This window comes from Hylobates moloch, unplaced genomic scaffold, assembly GCF_009828535.3.
Source record: "Hylobates moloch isolate HMO894 unplaced genomic scaffold, HMol_V3 SCAFFOLD_20, whole genome shotgun sequence".
NCBI classification, from domain to species: Eukaryota; Metazoa; Chordata; class Mammalia; order Primates; family Hylobatidae; genus Hylobates; species Hylobates moloch.
Window position 1 is genome coordinate 24,182,061 of NW_026652295.1, and position 17,003 is coordinate 24,199,063.

Consider the following 17,003-nt stretch of genomic DNA (forward strand, 5'->3'; position numbering starts at 1 on the left):
ATCCTGATTTGAAAGTAAATAAATCAAAACAGTTATAAAAGACATTACTGATCCAAATAGGGAAAACTTGAAACTGGACAATATGTTATATAATTCTATAAGATGATTGTCAGTTTTCCTGGTTGTGGTAATGGTATGTGGTTATGTAGGAAATGTAGATATTCCATAGGTTACTATTAAGAGATCCCTGGCTTGATTTAGCCATTTTATTACATATTTCAGTGTATATATACTTTAAAACATCATGTTGTACACCATAAATATGGACAGTTTTTACTTGCTAATTACAAATAAATTTTAAAAAGAGACCCAGGTTAAAATACATATGGGGTGAAATGTCATGATGTCTATCACTTACTGTCAAATGACTTGAGGGGGATTTGATCATATGAGAGAGAGGGAAAGCAAATATGGCCAAATATTACCGATTAGTAAATCTAGATAAAGGCATATGGTGTTCAATGTACTAGTCTTTCAATTTTTCTACAGGTTTGAAGTTTTACTTAATAAAAATTTGGGGCCAAAAGAGCACAAGGGCTGAATTCTGCTCAAGTAAGGCGGACTTCTTACTGCAAAGCCACAGCGCCCCCAAAATTATTTTTGGGTCTGACAAGGGTCTTTTTGATGTTGAAGGAATAGGATAGAGGGAAGGAGTAACACCATCTGTGCGTGTGGTTAAATACATAACTACCCTCACCCTACTTCCTCAATACCTGAGGACCTAAATAGAACAATTGCAGTTAGAAATGAAAAGGGAAAGTGCTGCAGCCACGGGCCATCCCCAGGGAGGCCCTTCTGCTGCTTGACCAGCTTACAATCTGGATGCTGCCTCTGCTATGCTAAGCAGCAGTCTCCATTGAAGCTTGATGCAGGGTGACGTCTGCAGGCTTCTCCCTCAGTTGCCAGCCTCCCACAAGGCTAGGGGTTCGAGGGTGGCCTCACTGACAACAGCATGGCCAGCTTGATTAGTGCAGGCTGGTATTGCTGCCATTTGAATTCTGTATGCTGAGGACCTCAGCCTAGAGGTTCTGATTCTTCTATGTTTCTTTGTTCTGCTCCAAATGATCACTCTGATGGGATGCAAAGAGAATGGCACTGCTTTTTCCCTTACAAGTTCTCACTACCTGAACTAGCTAGCAAGGCTGGGGAAAACTTCCTGAAGTCTGAGCTCTGTGTAGCTTGAAAGCCTTGAAAACAAAGCCTCAGTATTATAAACCAATTTATTTCCTCAGAGTATTGGGCACTTCTGTGAAGAAACACAGTTTCCAGAAATATCAACTATGCTATCATGCATGTTAGGATTGCTACCAGTATCTCTGAAAAACGTGAGGGCAGCGAGGTTAAGACTTGAGGATATCCATGGTCAAAATTTTCCTCCCCCCACCCCCTGGCACCCCCCCACCACCCACAGCCACTGATGAACATTGCTGCACACGCAAAAGCACCTGAGCCACCTTGACCTCATTGTTAAATCCTCATTTTAAACCATCATCATAATAAAATGCTGGCTTTTGTGGTTATGTGAGGATGTATTTCTTTCTTGCTTTTTTGTTTTTTTGAGATAGAGTCTCTGTCTGTCACCCAGGCTGGAGTGTAGTGGCGCCATCTCAGCTCACTGCAACCTCCGCCTCCCAGTTTCAAGCGATTCTCCTGCCTCAGCCTCCTGAGTAGGTGGGATTACAGGTGCCCGCCACCACATCCGGCTAATTTTTGTATTTTTAGTAGAGATGGGGTTTCGCTATGTTGGCCGGTCTAGTCTTGAACTCCTGACCTCAAGTGAACCTCCCACCTTGGCCTCCCAAAGTGCTGGGATTACAGGTATAAGCCACTGCACCCGGCCATGAGGATATAAAACCACCTGATACCAAATGAGGTATGTGGCTACAGAAGTCCTGGACTTCTTTCTTCTCCAAGGCAGTTTAAATTGCACTCTATGTCTTTGAATTTGTGAGCAAGGTCATGATGCCATGCCCTGGCACCTAATCAAGGGTGGCTGTGTCTTAAATGACCTGCAAATATGCCAACAAAGGCAGCCCCTGCATTCTGCTGGTCAGTTATCTGCATTTGTCCTATAAACATCCTTTATAATTGGAAATGGCTCTCCTGATTTCAGAGATCTGTAGAAATGAGGTCTCGTGCACTAGGATTGCTTCTAGGCCAGGAATTTTCAATCTGCAGCTCTATAAAGTAGGATGGGGGAGGGTAGGAAGAGTCAGATCTTTATTTTCACTAACATTTAACTGAAATTAAACATGTTTGGGTATGATGAAGGTAGAAAACAAGCCACAGAAGTATTAGCCATACCTGTGACTTTGACACTGATAGAAATCACATATATGTTCATGTCACATCATTTATTGCAGATAACTTTTTAAAAAATCATTTATACTTTTCATTACTTTGGTGTTTCAGTAGTTATTAGAGCCACTACTAGATCTTATAATTTGATGTGTTAATAAAGCAGCAGCATAGAATTATGTCACACATTTGACTTTTGAAATATTTTGAAAACTGTACTGATGATATTGAAATAACTGTATTTCAGTATATTTTCTTCTTTTCAATTCCTATGTATTTTATTTTATGCATTTAAAAAACATTATTCTAGGCCAGGCTTGGTGGCTCATGCCTGTAATCCCAGCACTTTGGGAGGCAGAGGCAGGCGGATCACCTGAGATCAGGAGTTCGAGGCCAGCCTGGCCAACATATAGTAAAACTCCGTCTCTACTAAAAATACAAAAATTAGCCAGGTATGGTGGCATACGCCTATAGTCCCAGCTACTTGGGAAGCTGAGGCAGGAGAGGTACTTGGGAAGCTGAGGCAGGAGAATCACTTGAACCCAGGAGGCAGAGGTTGCGGTGAGCCAAGATCGCGTCACTGCACTCCAGCCGATCAAGCAAGACTCCATCTCTCAAAAAATAATAAAAAAATTATTCTAAAGGAGGAACTTAGGTAAAGAAGCCCTGCTTTAAGTCAAATAAAGAGAGAAACTTGGTTTAGACAAGAGGCAACGTGGGAGTGTACACACAAAGGGATCCTACTGACTGTCATCCAAGCTGTCCCTCTGATCCCAGGGCTGAGACAGATGCTCAACTCTGGGAATTGTCCAACAGACCCTCTACAGGCTGATGACTTCATTCATGAAATCTGATCTCTGAACAAAGACTCATGGGATAGTGAGGAGTGCTGCTTTAATAATTTAGTCATTTCATCAAAGACATTGGTATTAGGTGACCCCAGGAGGAGTGAAGACCTCTCTATGTCAGATGCTTGGGCCCCAGAGAGTTGGAAACCAGGAAAGCACACTTCTGTTCATGGTTCTTAATCTTGGCTCCTTTATGATAAAAATTTCTCACAATTAAAAAAATCATTGTAGGCAGAGGGTTACTGATCCAACACTGACATCCAGTGTAGCTATCTGAACCATACGGTCTGCTCCACTTCCAGGGATAAAACTAGGCTCGATTTACACTAGAATATTTAGAAGTGTGTTTAAATGACACAAATCAGGGCAATGTGGCTTACGTATTCATTTTATTTTATTTTAGAGATGTGGCCTCACTCTGTCACCCAGGCTGGAGTGCAGTGGCGCGATCGTAGCTCACTGCAGCCTTGAACTCCTGGGCTCAAGCAATGCTCTTGCCTCAGCCTCTTGAGTAACTAGGACTACAGGCACGTGCCACCACTCCCAGCTTATTCGTTCATTTTAAGCAATTCCACCGATTGCCTTTCTTGCATACTTTTTAGGCTAACAGTAAAACCTATCTTTCTAGAGGGTGGAATGAGGTTGTGGGTTGCCGTTTGCCTTGTTCTTGGCAATTACAAACAATTCACACCAGGCCAGATGGGATTCAGCAACTTAAGCAGGTTAGTGAGTTATACCTCCGTGTACTCCTTGTAGCTCCGATTGATCTCTGTCAGACTCTCCCGGGCAGCTTTGCTGGCAGGGGATGTTGCGAAGGCTTGCTTCATTTTGCTGGCACCATCCTGGAGGCGTCGCTGGATACAATAAGCTTCATAGAGTTCATCTACCTGCCAGAATCAAAACAGGAAACAGAAATAAATGTCAGGCTTGAAAGAAAATACATAGATCATTGTTACATGCTTAATTTACTTTATATTTCTGACCTCTACAAAGAGAATCCTGTAGAAGTATTATCCTTTTAGATAGGGACCAATCGTTTTTATTGTAGCCACTGTGATACATTTTGTCTCAGAACAGATTTTGCTCTAATCCTGTTTTCAAATTATGCAAAAGGGAAGTTCCTCTCTTGCATTGTTTGAGGCTATCATTGGAATTGTTTAAAATGACTCCTAGGTGACTTTGTGGGTCCATGGGCAGACTGTAAGTATTAAATAAGAAAGATGAGAGCCTTCTGTAAGTATTAAATAAGTATTAAATAATTAATTAAGTGTTAAATAATAAAAATAATGAAGTCAATATTAAATAAGACTGTAAGTATTAGATAAGGAAGATGAGAGCCTTCTGTTTATAGAACAAACACTGAAAGGGTTTGTACAATTTCATACCAAGGTGAAAACTTTGTAGTATCCTAGGCTAATATCACTTTAAGAGGTAGTGTCACAATATTAGGATTTGTAATCCTGATATTTACATATCCAGATTTAGTATTTCATAAATTAACTTGGAGATATATATTGAAGATAATTTTTGTAAAGTCTTGGCTCAACTGTAAAGAGAAAAAGTTATTCTTAAAATTAGGGTAAAACACAATTGTCAAAATATATCAAACTGAACACTTAAGAACTGAACTCTTTTTCATGTAAATTATATGACAATTACAGAAAAAAACTGAAGCAATATAAATGAACTTTTCTTTTGCTTCACATATACACTTATGCTTCTAAAAATAATAATATACCCTTTTCAAATGACTATTGATTTTATACTCATATAAGCCTGATAATCAGCTAATTCTTCTAAGGCAGTGATTCTCAATCAACCCAAGGCAATTTTGACCCCCAGGGGTCTACTGGCATCTAGTGGGTAGAGGCCAGGCATGCTGCTAAACATCCTATAATGCAGAGGACAGCTTCCTGCAATAGAGAATTATCCCCAAATGCCAGTAGTGCTAGGGTTGAGTTTTTTTTTTTTTTTTTTTTTTTGAGATGAGGTCTTGCTATGTTGCTCAGGCTGGTCTCTGCTAGGCTCAAGTGATCCTCTTAACCTCCCAAGTAGCTGAGACTACAGGTGCACATCATTGTGCTTAGCTGAAAAAAAACCTGTTCTAAAGTTATTCCTAATGATATTTATCTCTATAAGTCTGGTACTATCTTTAACTGACTGCAGTTAACTACAAGAATTTTCAGGCGGATAACAACAATACCATCAGGCATTGTCAAAAGCAGATAAAACCTATTGCTTTGGGGAGGCATACTTACCTAGCACTATTTGAATTTTCATTTCAGTATGAACTTGGTTTCTTCAAAAAGGAAGCTTAACTATAGATCCAGAAGAAGGTGGAGATGCACATACTAGATTTCAGAGTTTAAGAGTCCCCTTTTGTTCTGAAGGCAAACTTTTGGCTGCTCACTAAAAAGCGTTACTATAACCTGTTTGAGGAGTGCAATTTTCCATAATTGCTTTCTCTACACAGATATCAATGACACTTAGTTTAGAATGCAAACATTAAGAGACTAAAAATTATTCTCTTGATTAAAGGATTCTGTTGCTATTTACTTCAACAATGCACTCAACTCTGCTGAGAAGAATGCCCAAACTGAAAAGAATCATCTTTAATCTTCAGAGTCAATGGATTTATCTCTGATTAAGAGGGAGATATAAGACTCAAGGAGTGTCCTATCTGCTGATGACATCTTTTGGTTGATGGTTGGCATAGGGTGTGGTTTCCATGCTTTAAAGCTAAGCCTCATCTGGTGAGATTGTTAAAATGCTGATGCCCAGGCCCCACTCTGCGATGCTGATTCAGTAGTAGGTTAGGGCTGGGCCAGGATTCTGAAATTTTAAATAAACATTGCAAATTGTTCTGATGTGGGAGATCCCCACAAAACTTTTAGAAACCCAAGTGCTAATATCTCTTCCAAAGCAGGTCAGGCTATGTCACCCATGTGGTCTTCTGGGGAACTGCCCCTGCAACCTTTTCCCCTGCTAGCGGGTACGCCAAAGTTTCTGAGCTTGTTATCCTTTCAATAAGGAGACAGTGCTCACAGAACCATCGGTATAGCCATAATGACTTAATCTATTACTTTGTGTAGCGAGAAAGTTTATTCTTTGTTTTTGCTTAAATATCAACCTATCCTAGCCAAATGGAATTAAACTTTTGGATAAAATATACCTATGTAGTCACCTTAGCAGAAAGCCATTTGTAGGCAAGCATTTATCTTACCTATCAGTCAGCAGTGGCTCATTAAATAAACTGATTAATTGAATCATTCAATTCCATATAATTTGTTAGGCATCTGAACATAAGATGTTGCAAACAGAAAGAGTACCACTGACCTTTGAAAACCATTGGGATCGTTGTATCTAACAACCATGGATGCAAGATTGATAAATATACCCTTACCTAATACTGATTGTTTTCTTGCTGTTTTTTGAATTAAACAATAATATGTCAAAGCTTGCCTGCCACATAAATACCTTCTGATGGATGTCATTGTTTTATTTATTGAGTTTAGCAGAAATAGGAGCAATTTCAGATTTGCCTAGGTAGTAAATGTCTTTCAAAGCAAGAATGTATGAAGGCAGTAGCATATACATGTGTATCCATACCTACAAATCATCCTAGAATTTTAAACCGGAAAGGATTCTTAGGATCATGTAGATCAAATCTGTGCACCTCCCCAGCTCCACTTCACAGAGTGGAAAGCCAAGATTCACACAGATGACATAGCAAGTGAGTAGGTGTGGCAGAGCTGGGAATAGAACCCAGGGCTTCTGACTCTTAGAGAGATCTGCTAAAACTCCCAGGCTCCCCACTTGGAAGACAGGCTGATGGATATAGACAAACAGGAATTGATAATGGTGTGATTTAGCTGCCTCTAAAGGTAAATATTTTCTAGCTGGCACCAATAACTCCTGATAGTGCCCAGAACAAGGGGGTGATAGCCACATTGGACCACCAGTGAACTATAGGGTTCAGGGCTGGGTGTCAGGGACACTGACAAACTAGTGCACATCTAGGGGGGAGGAGATGAAATGGCACCTGAAAACCATGCCATATGAGGGAGAGTGGAAAGAGCCAAGGGCTTGAGAGAGATTGAGGGAGGCGCTGAGACAGCGGTCTTTTAATAGTTATAAGGCCTTCATGAAGTTTATGGGGCACCAAGTGTTATGTGGAACCAGAGTGTAAAGTTAGGCAAACATGAAGTCTTTTGTAGGGCTAGTTTGATTGATAGTTTATCTCTAAGCACCCTACACTGAGGCTGGAAGTCCTCCACCGGGCACTGTGCCTGTTACTTAGCACTTAATAAATGTTTGTGGAACTGAGGTAGAGCCAAAACTGTGCTGGGCCATCAGGCCTTCCATTCTTATCGTTCCTCCATCTTTAGTGCCCACTTGAGGACTTGATTGCTAGTCAGCTTAGGAGTCAATTGGATAGGAAGTTCTCCACGAACTAGATATTATGCTCAGGCCAAAGGTGTATTTGATTAGCAACAGAACTGAAAAACAGGCAACGAGAACAGGAATTTCAGTTACCTTACTTATGTGAAACTCCAGGCGTCTCATGTATCTTTCAATTGTTTTAATTTGCTGGAATTAAAAGAAGTTTGAAAAAGTACAGTCATTTATAGTTCAATTGACTTAGGCTTGTGAGAATATCTTGATTACATCATACTCAAAAGTACTAGAAAATCCAATATATTTTCCCTTTCCTTCCCCTTTCCTCCTATCTTTGATGCTATTTTAGAGATTCTCTAATACCAATTTGGATTTTTTTTTTTTTTGAGACGAAGTTTTGCTCCTGTTGCCCAGGCTAGAGCACAATGGCACGATCTCGGCTCACTGCAACCTTTGCCTCCCGGTTCAAGCGATTCTCCTGACTCAGCCTCCTGAGTAGCTGGGATTACAGGCACGCGCCACCATGCCTGGCTAATTTTTGTGTATTTAGTAGAGATGGGGTTTCTCCATCTTGACCAGGCTGGTCTTGAACTTCTGACCTCAGGTGATCCACCTGCCTTGGCCTCCCAAAGTGCTGGGATTATAGACATTAGCCACCATGCCTGGCCCTGGAAATTTAGTTTTTTAATATTGAATAAATATTCTGAGATGTGAACTTGAATTAGTTATCAGAATCCTTGTGTTTAACATGAAGAAAGGCCAATCCAATGGAAGTCATTAGATTCTGACAGAACAGTATCACATTGGAGTATATTTAAATTTCTTCATAATAATATATTTTATCTTCTAAGATTGATTTTTTTCCCCATTCACATTTTAGTGTCTCTGAAATTGGGGTGCATTTTACAATTGCTACTGGAAGACAGCTGCCTGTACAAGCTCAAAGATAATCACAGTTGTTCATGTGTCATCTCTTTGAGTTGTAATTATTATTATATGCATTTAATTGCCTTTTAAAATGTCTTCAAAAAGAACACACTATGATTCAGCATTGAAATAAAATTATTGTGCACACAGAAAGGCATGGAGCAGCATTGTATATAAATTTTTTTAAAAAGAAAGAGAAAAAAATCTGTGTCTAAATAGACCTAACAGTTTTCTTGATAACTATAAAATGCAAATTTTAGGTGAAATGAAACAACTGTCAGATTTTAACTGGAATCCTTTTTTTCTCTTTATGGCACTCAAAATAATGGTGCATTTTCTAATCAACAATGACTTAGATTTGATGAAGTATAGTAACTTATATGAAGGGACAACACAGGTAAAGGCCTCCAAACGCTTGGGAAGTTCTTAAACTTATAAAAACACTACGACCCAGTGGCATTTTTATGGAAGTGACCTTAAACACTTTATTTAATCTATACATCACAGTACTTGTTCATTATCCTCATTAGACAAAAGTATGCATTTTTCCAGGAGTCGAAAAACTCAGTTCTCTAGGATTTTACTGTCTCTAAGAGGGTCTCCCATTGACTTCTCAAGGATGCAGAGTTTTATTTTATTTTTTGAGACAGGGTTTTGCTCTCTCACCCAGGCTGGAGTACAGTGGGTGCAATCACGGCTCACTGCTGCCTCGACTTCCCAGCTTCAGGTGATCCTCCCACCTCAGCCTCCTGGGAAGCTGGGACCACAGGCACACACCACCATGCCTGGATAATGTTTTATATTTCTTTTTTTTGGTAGAGATGGGATTTTGCCACATTGCCCAGGCAGGCCTCAAACTCCTAGGCTCAAGCGATCCACCCACCTCAGCCTCCCAAAGTGCTTGGATTACAGGCATGAGTCACCGTGCCCAGCAAGGATGCGGAATTTTTTTCTTATTAGCACCCCAACACAGAATGGCAACTTACCTTGTCTAGGTCATACAGCACACCCTACAATAAAAAAAAGAATATCTGCATTTAAACATCATCCTCTAAAAGGTTACCCATCTTAACAGAATGATTTAGCCCACATCTCCACATTATCTGTGGAAATAATAATCAGCCCTACAAAATTCCACTGGATATTTTACTTTGAAGAATAAAAACTTGGGTTATTTTAAATACCAGTAAGAGTACATGTAAGAGCTAACATTTATTTACACTGTTTCTAGCATTGCATGCAGTCCTCTCTGCCCCTTGGGATCTTTAAAGTTTTCTCTTGCTTTGAGCTCTCCCATCGTACCTATTAAGGGGCATGTAAATTCATGGTCATTACAAAAAATTTTAAATAAATGGTATGAATATAAAACATAGCAGTGGCATACGTTAAAACATACTTGCCTCGCTGTCTAAACAAATAAAATTGATATTTAAGAAGAGGTTTTTTTTTTTTTTGAGACGGAGTTTCGCTCGTTGCCCAGGCTGGAGTGTGATGGCGCGATCTCGGCTCACCGCAACCTCCGCCTCCCTGGTCCAAGCGATTCTCCTGTCTCAGCCTCCCAAGTAGCTGGGATTACAGGCACCCGCCACCACGCCCAGCTAATTTTTGTGTTTTTAGTAGAGACAGTGTCTCGCCATGTTGGCCAGGCTGGTCTTGAACTCCTGACCTCGGGTGATCCACCCGCCTCGGCCTCTCAAAGTGCTGGGGATTACAGGCGTGAGCCACCACGCCTGGCCTTAAGAAGAGTTCTTGAGGCTGTGATAAGCTTTTCTCAAATTGTTTTTAAAGCCAGCTCATTTCCTGTGTGCTCACAGTATCATAGTATAATCAGTGCGCTATCCTCGTATCCCCCAATTGAAGGATTTTTACGGAATATGAGGTCTTGGCAGAAGCCCCTGCATTCATTCACCATTGTTTTCCAGGAGGGACATTTGCAGCCAGTGAGGATGGTCAAGGGCATTCACCAGCTCTGAAAGCCCTGACACAGGGGTTCCACATAGATGCAGGCAATTTATATCCTAACATCAGTAGAACATAAACATTTTTAATATTGATAAAGCCTTGAATCTCTAAGCCTTTGAAAAGGACAACAGTATACATTTGAGCACATTTCCTGCAAAAGAAAAAGACAGCAGCTATGAATATCTAGCTGCACCTCCTAGGAATATGTTGAGTTTTCTCGGGCTGATTTCTTGAAACAGTGAGGTATAATATGTAGAGTTGAACAAAATCATTTAAAATAGTGTAGACATTAGAACCACCTCTTCAATCACACAAGTCCTCACAGAGTCATGAGAATAGAAGAAATTTGCAGCATAACATGTACTCGATCTGGTCTAAGAACTCTAACTTCTCATGGTGGTTACACCTTTCAGCCTGTTTTCCCTCCCTGATTTTACTGATTATATTTTTAAAAATTGGAGACATAGTAAAAGTTCTAGATTCCAAATTATTTATATTAATTTTTTATATTTTTTAAAAACAAAGACGGGGGTCTCACTTTGTTGCTCAGGCTGGTCTCGAACTCCTGGCCTCAAGCGTTCCTCCCACCTTGGCTTCCCAAAGTGTTGGGATAACAGGCATGATCTACCGTGCCTGGACCCAAATTCTGTATGTACTAACAATATGCTAGGAAAACTTCAACTTTTCATTTCCTTATATTATTTGGGAGGGTGGTAGAGGACATTAAAAATTTTTTTCCTGACTATAAAGTTTCATGAAGACATACATTTAAAAAATGATCTCATAAACATGCTTGGAAAATATTGAAAAGTATTAACTAGAACGCATTAAGAAGAAAACATACCCTTCTTTTTCCTTCTAAGACATACTGGGGGATGCAGATAGTACTCTGCCCCTTGGATCTGCTTTTCTTAAACATTCCTCCCCAGCCCCATCCAGTAAAAGAAGCTATTTGGCTAAAAAGAACAGTGTTAACATCATAATGACTGGATAGTACCTACCAGGCGAGAGTTTCTTTTCATATCTTTTAACTGAGCTGTCAACTTGTCCAGCTCCGTCTGGTGAACCTCCAGATATTCACTGCAAAGATAAGACAAGATGTAATCGTAACCTCTGCGCCTGTTAAGTGGAATCTGGTGCTGTTGCTGACTTTTCCTTCTCAAAGCGGATTAAGAATTGAACCTTGCTCTGTAGTTGGGGAGGAGGCTTTGTATTTTCCCAATCTTTCAACATTTTGAAAGCTCTAGCAGTGGCACTGGATACTATCCAGCTGGGAAAATAGAAAATGAGAAAAAAGGCTGAAAGTCTAGAAAAGAAAAACCAATGGGAAGACAAGGGGCAAGATGTCTGTAGAGTCAGCCCTGGCTCTGGCCTCACAGAATTCTACCTAGTCAAATAGAACAAATAGTGAATGTCCCATTGCACACTAGGAAAGTCTTATTCTGGGTTCACAATCCCTGTAAGATATTGGGGAGGTTTCAGAACCCTCCTTCAGCAATCTCTAGAATGGATATGTCTGTCCATCAATGTTTAAGTGAAACTCAATACTGCACAGGGTTCCAGGTCTCCATCAATGTTATGAATATGATGTGGAATACCAACATATTTCCCATCTCTGGGACTTATGTCAGGCTTCCCTAATTGTGGTGCAAGAATAAAATACCTCCTACAGAAATAGACATCTAAAAAATGATCTCATAAGACCAGCTTTTCTCTGACCCCTTGGGTCTTTCCTTAAAGTACATTATCAGGTTCAAGTTCTTACTCAAGTCCATTTTTCAAGGCCCTGTAGACTTCTTCCACCCTTTTAGGCTGAGGCTCTTTGGGGGGATTGTTGTTTTTGTGGCCTAAATTGTGCATTTTCTTCAGTTTGGTCTGAGGCTTCTTGAGAGCGGAGGAATTTTCAATGAAGGAGTTACACCTATGGAAAGAACAAGAAATTGTGAGGATTGGGCATCCAAAAGGGTTTGACCAAAGAAAAATGTCTTCTATTATTTACTTATTTGTTTTAGAGACAAAGTGTTCCTCTGTCATCCAGGCTGGAGTGTGGTGGTGTGATCATAGCTCACTGCAGCCTTGAACTCCTGGGCTCATGAGCTCAAGTGATCCTCAGCCTTCCAAGTAGTATGTGCCACCACACCCAGCTAAATAGTTTGTTGTTGTTTAAAGAGAGGGGGGTCTCACTTTTGTGCCCAGGCTAAAGTGCAGTGGTCTGATCATAGCTCACTGCAGCTTTGAACTCCTGGGCTCAAGTGGTCCTCCTGCCTCAGCCTCCCGAGGAACTGGGACCACAGGTATGCATCACCATGCCTGGCTAATTTTTTTTTTTTTTTGTAGAGATAGGGTCTAGCTTCAGGCAATCCTCCTGCTGTGGCCTCTCAAAGTGCTGGGATAATTTTTTAAAACTTTTTTTGTAGAGATGGGGTCTTGCTATGTTGCCCAGGCTGGTCTCGATCTCTTGGCTTCAAGCAATCCTCCAGCCTTAGACTCTCAAAGTACTGGGATTATAGGCATGAGCCACTGCGCCTGACCAAGACATGTCTTTGTAATCATCTTGTGTTCACATTAGTGTCCTTTGCAGAAGGTAATGTTCCCAGATCTGAGCCATCCTGCATTTAGTTTCTTAGTATTAGATTTATTAACTGCTGAAACCTGAAAGCTTTGTTGGGCAGAGGCTACCTAGAGTCAAAGTCTGGCTTCAGGGAATGTGTATTCTGAGTGAAAATGTATTGCTTTTCTAAAACGTCATAGGAAGCTAAGGGCAAAGACTTCCAGGTGGACATAATAAATAGGCAGAAGGATATAATCCAACTAAAAAATATACATGCACTATGCAATTTTAGGTACAAGTGTCTATGAAATTCAACGAGGATGCGAATAAATCCTTTTTGATACGGGACCATAAGCATGACAAATAGCTAACTCTATATGACATTAAAATACATGTAGCTTTTTTTAAAGCTTTATTTTTAGGAAGTAAATTACCGATTAGGTATAACTTATAAAATTTCAACATCCCTAGTAGTGCCAGGGATACAGCGTGCAGTGGTAAGATGGAGATCTGATAACTTAAAACCAGAGTACTGATCTAATTAGGAGATGCAGAGGCTGGGACACTCACTGACCCAGCTATGAGTAGGAAAGCCGAGACCTCCGAGGCCGGAAGGTGCCTACTGCACCCCTCCCAGGTTAGTTATTCGTTATACTCTCTGCCATCACCGTGTGCACAAATGGGACAATACAGGTCAAAGCACATAGGGCCCCTCAGAGGGCAAAGAACTTTATGATAACAGAAAAACTGAAGATAAACTTGGTTACATGTTGCTTATTCACTATCTGTTCTTTCTTTCTTAAGTTCCCCTAAGTCCTGTCTCAGATGAGAGGAGATTCAGGAAACCAGAAAAACTAACTGTGGCAACCTCTGTCAGAATGACATCTGCTCCCCAGAGTCAATCTGCAGAGGCAGAATCATTATCCACTGCATGACTTCATAGCAAACATAGTCTCCAAAGTCTGAATGCAATGGAAAATGTGCTTCAGAAAGGGGTGGAAGGAGGGGTAGTGAGAGGTCTATGCATATATCACTAGTTTCTCCTAAATCCTCAGCCATCGTCCTTGCAGGAGGAATTCTAAATGATAGAAAATAAACTATAGCACTTAATTTTTAGTACATCCTTTCCATGAAAAAGATTAAAATAGTGTGTGTTAGGGGGGGTGTGGGGGGGGGGTTGACGAGGCTGAATGCACACAGACCCTCTTCAGAACATCAAAGTTCACTTCCTTGGCACACTGCATCCCGGGAGAGGACCACACAGTACTTGCCTGGATCGCCTTTCCTGGAGGCCGCTGAACCCCGCGAAGGACTGGCTTCTAATGATCCCATTGGGCCCTCCAGGTGAAAAAGACTGGGATCCTACCAACATGATTTCCGGGAGTCTGGTTGGTAGTCCTAGAAGACAGTGGAAAGATCATGACAATTTATAGGCAGGTTCAGACAGAACATGCACTAAGCCTGTCAACAATGACAAAGGCTGTAAAGTAAGCCATGAGACTGTTAAGTGCTTGTGAGGTTCTTTATTATGGAGTGTCCTGAAGACAAAGGGTCCAACTCTCACAAGAATAAAAAAGATACCCATCTACGGCCGGGCGCGGTGGCTCACACCTGTAATCCCAGCACTTTGGGAGGCCGAGGCGGGTGGATCACCTGAGGTCGGGAGTTCAAGACCAGCCTGGCTAACCTGGTGAAACCCCATCTCTACTAAAAATACAAAATTAGCTGGCCGTGGTGGCGCATGTCTGTAATCCTAACTACTCGGGAGGCTAAGGTAGGAGAATTGCTTGAACCCAGAAGGCAAAGGTTGCAGTGAGCCGAGATTACCCCACTACACTCTAGCCTGGGCAATAAGAGCAAAACTCTGTCTAAAAAAAAAGAAAGAAAGAAAATAAAATAAATATAAATTACACAAAATTGTCCATCACTTTAGGTTTCCTTCAAGAATTTTTTTTTTTAAAACAAGGTTCAATCACACCCTCAAAAACATGAAAATTGTTGCAACATTTATCTCCATTCAACAACAATAAAAACACACAAATAAGCCAAGTCAAAGCTTCAGATAAGTCATGCATCAAACTGAAAACACAGTCAAGTCTTAAGGCGGAATTCTACACCTAGGGGTCATAAAGCTAAAACACTAGGTTTCTTTAGAGATGAACTTACTTAAACTAGTTCTCCTTTCTATCTTTAAGAATATTCTGAAAGCTAATATTGTGCCACTACTGTGACAGTGCAAAGTAAGAAGGGTAAAGGGAGTGCTCACAAAAGATGTGATAATCTAGGTTAGATAAGAACACAAGGGCATTCGGGGGGAAGGTAAGAGGAAAATACGGCAGAAAGCCACAACCTGTATTTCAGTCTTTTGCTTGGCTTTTGTAAGGACTTACCACAAGAAGCATTGTCAAAACACAACTTCAGCTGAACAGAAGCCCAGGGCTAGTTCCCCCAAAGGATGACCCTGGAAATGTTAGGTAATTCTATTCCTTTTAGATCAGGAGGAGTCAAAGCCCATACCATTGTCTTAGCAGGTGACTTCAATCCAGAGAGGGGGACAGGCTAGCAGGAAAAAGGGTAAATAGTTACTGCCCAGATTGAAGACTCCGAAGTAGGCGGACACCAAATCGGTATGTCTGCAGAGTGTCGACAATTGCCCTTTAAAGACTCAATGAAAAAGAAAGAAAAGCTAAAAAACAACAGCAGCAGAACTCTCTGGTAGTACATCCAGATGTAATGGAAAGACCAGTTTCACTAGACCTTCCACAAAGCTACGCGAAGCAGCTCAGCAAGGAAGACAGTTTGAGCGAGTTACTTCCCCAGAGAGGGAAGGACAAACAGCCTCCTCCCCCATGCTGCTGCAGGTTTTAAAATCCCCTCCCTCCCTCCCTCTCCAGGAGAGAGCAGCCCTGGAGTTTGTATGCATTCTTGCGAGGTACAGGTGCTGACTCACTTGGCTACAGGTCTGGCAATCGGCTTGCTCTTTCATCTGGGTGAGATGCAAATCCCACACTAGCTGGGGAGGAGCAGCTTACATTTTAGGGCATTCTCCAGAATTTTAGAAGTAATGAAGAATTATGTATGAGCAGTAAAAGTAATATGTAGGGCACAAATGGTTAGACAAAATACAGGTGCAGATAAGGTTCTTTCTGGTTACTTCTCCCCAGCCTCAAGGCTCAAAAAACTCCTAATTCTGTTATAAATAAATTTTTGATGCCACAAGGAAATAGCACTCGAACATAAATTTAATTTTCTCAGCAAGGCAATTTTTACTTCTATAGAAGGGTGCAACTTGTGAATGGAGTAATGGTGAGAGCACACTTGGACAGGGGAGGGGCAGGAGTTCTTATTCCTGAAGCAGGGCCCTACTGCTGTGTCGTTCCCCTGTTGGCTAGGGTTGGACTGCACAGTCTAAGCTAATTCTGATTGACTATTTTAAAGAGAGTAGGGATATGAGCCACAGTGGTGGGGTGGGTAGTTTGGCAGGAAGGACGGTTAGGAACAGGTAACTAAAGGTGACTTAGGTCAGAGCAGGTGACCAGGGGTGACTCAGGTCCAACAGGTGACCGGGATGAGTCAGGATGGAGCAGGTGACCAGGGGAACAAATGTGAACTACTGATTAGGACTGGTGGGAATGCTGTTTACTGAAACTAGGAGCAAGGAGACGAAGAGAACCAGAAAGTTAAACTTTAAAATGGAGAATCAAAGAATAAGAGAGCTGAACGTACTGACATACTGATTCTTTGAAGAGAAACTTGGGGTTCACTATATTTAACAATTCCTTTAAATCCTTAATGAGGTTCTCCTCTGTGCTCTCTGCTGGTTACTGAGAAACCTGTCTACATTTCTTTAAGGGGACCTTTCTTAGGTTCATAAAGCATGCCTGTGGTATCACTGTATGCCATGCAAACTTCTAATAAACTATCATGCTTTCATGATATTTCTGTTCTTTCTGTACTCAATTTGACAACCAAGCACCCACCTTAACGTCTCAATTTAGCAAATTTTAGTAGTCTATCTT

The 17,003-nt window shown here is 41.0% G+C and overlaps 1 protein-coding gene across 8 annotated transcripts in view; it reads right to left on the reverse strand.

The window, feature by feature from the left end:
- RIPOR2 (RHO family interacting cell polarization regulator 2) overlaps positions 1-17,003 on the reverse strand; it is a 231,511-nt gene that overhangs the window by 51,554 nt on the left and 162,954 nt on the right. For all 8 annotated transcript variants that reach the window (XM_058432307.1, XM_032140364.2, XM_032140365.2 and 5 more), the window contains exons 2-7: positions 14,256-14,382; positions 12,199-12,354; positions 11,435-11,513; positions 9,458-9,481; positions 7,683-7,736; positions 3,884-4,033 (exon numbers count right to left, since the gene is read on the reverse strand). In XM_058432307.1, coding sequence (XP_058288290.1) covers positions 3,884-4,033; positions 7,683-7,736; positions 9,458-9,481; positions 11,435-11,513; positions 12,199-12,354; positions 14,256-14,382 — 590 coding nt within the window. The remainder of the gene's footprint in view (positions 1-3,883; positions 4,034-7,682; positions 7,737-9,457; positions 9,482-11,434; positions 11,514-12,198; positions 12,355-14,255; positions 14,383-17,003) is intronic.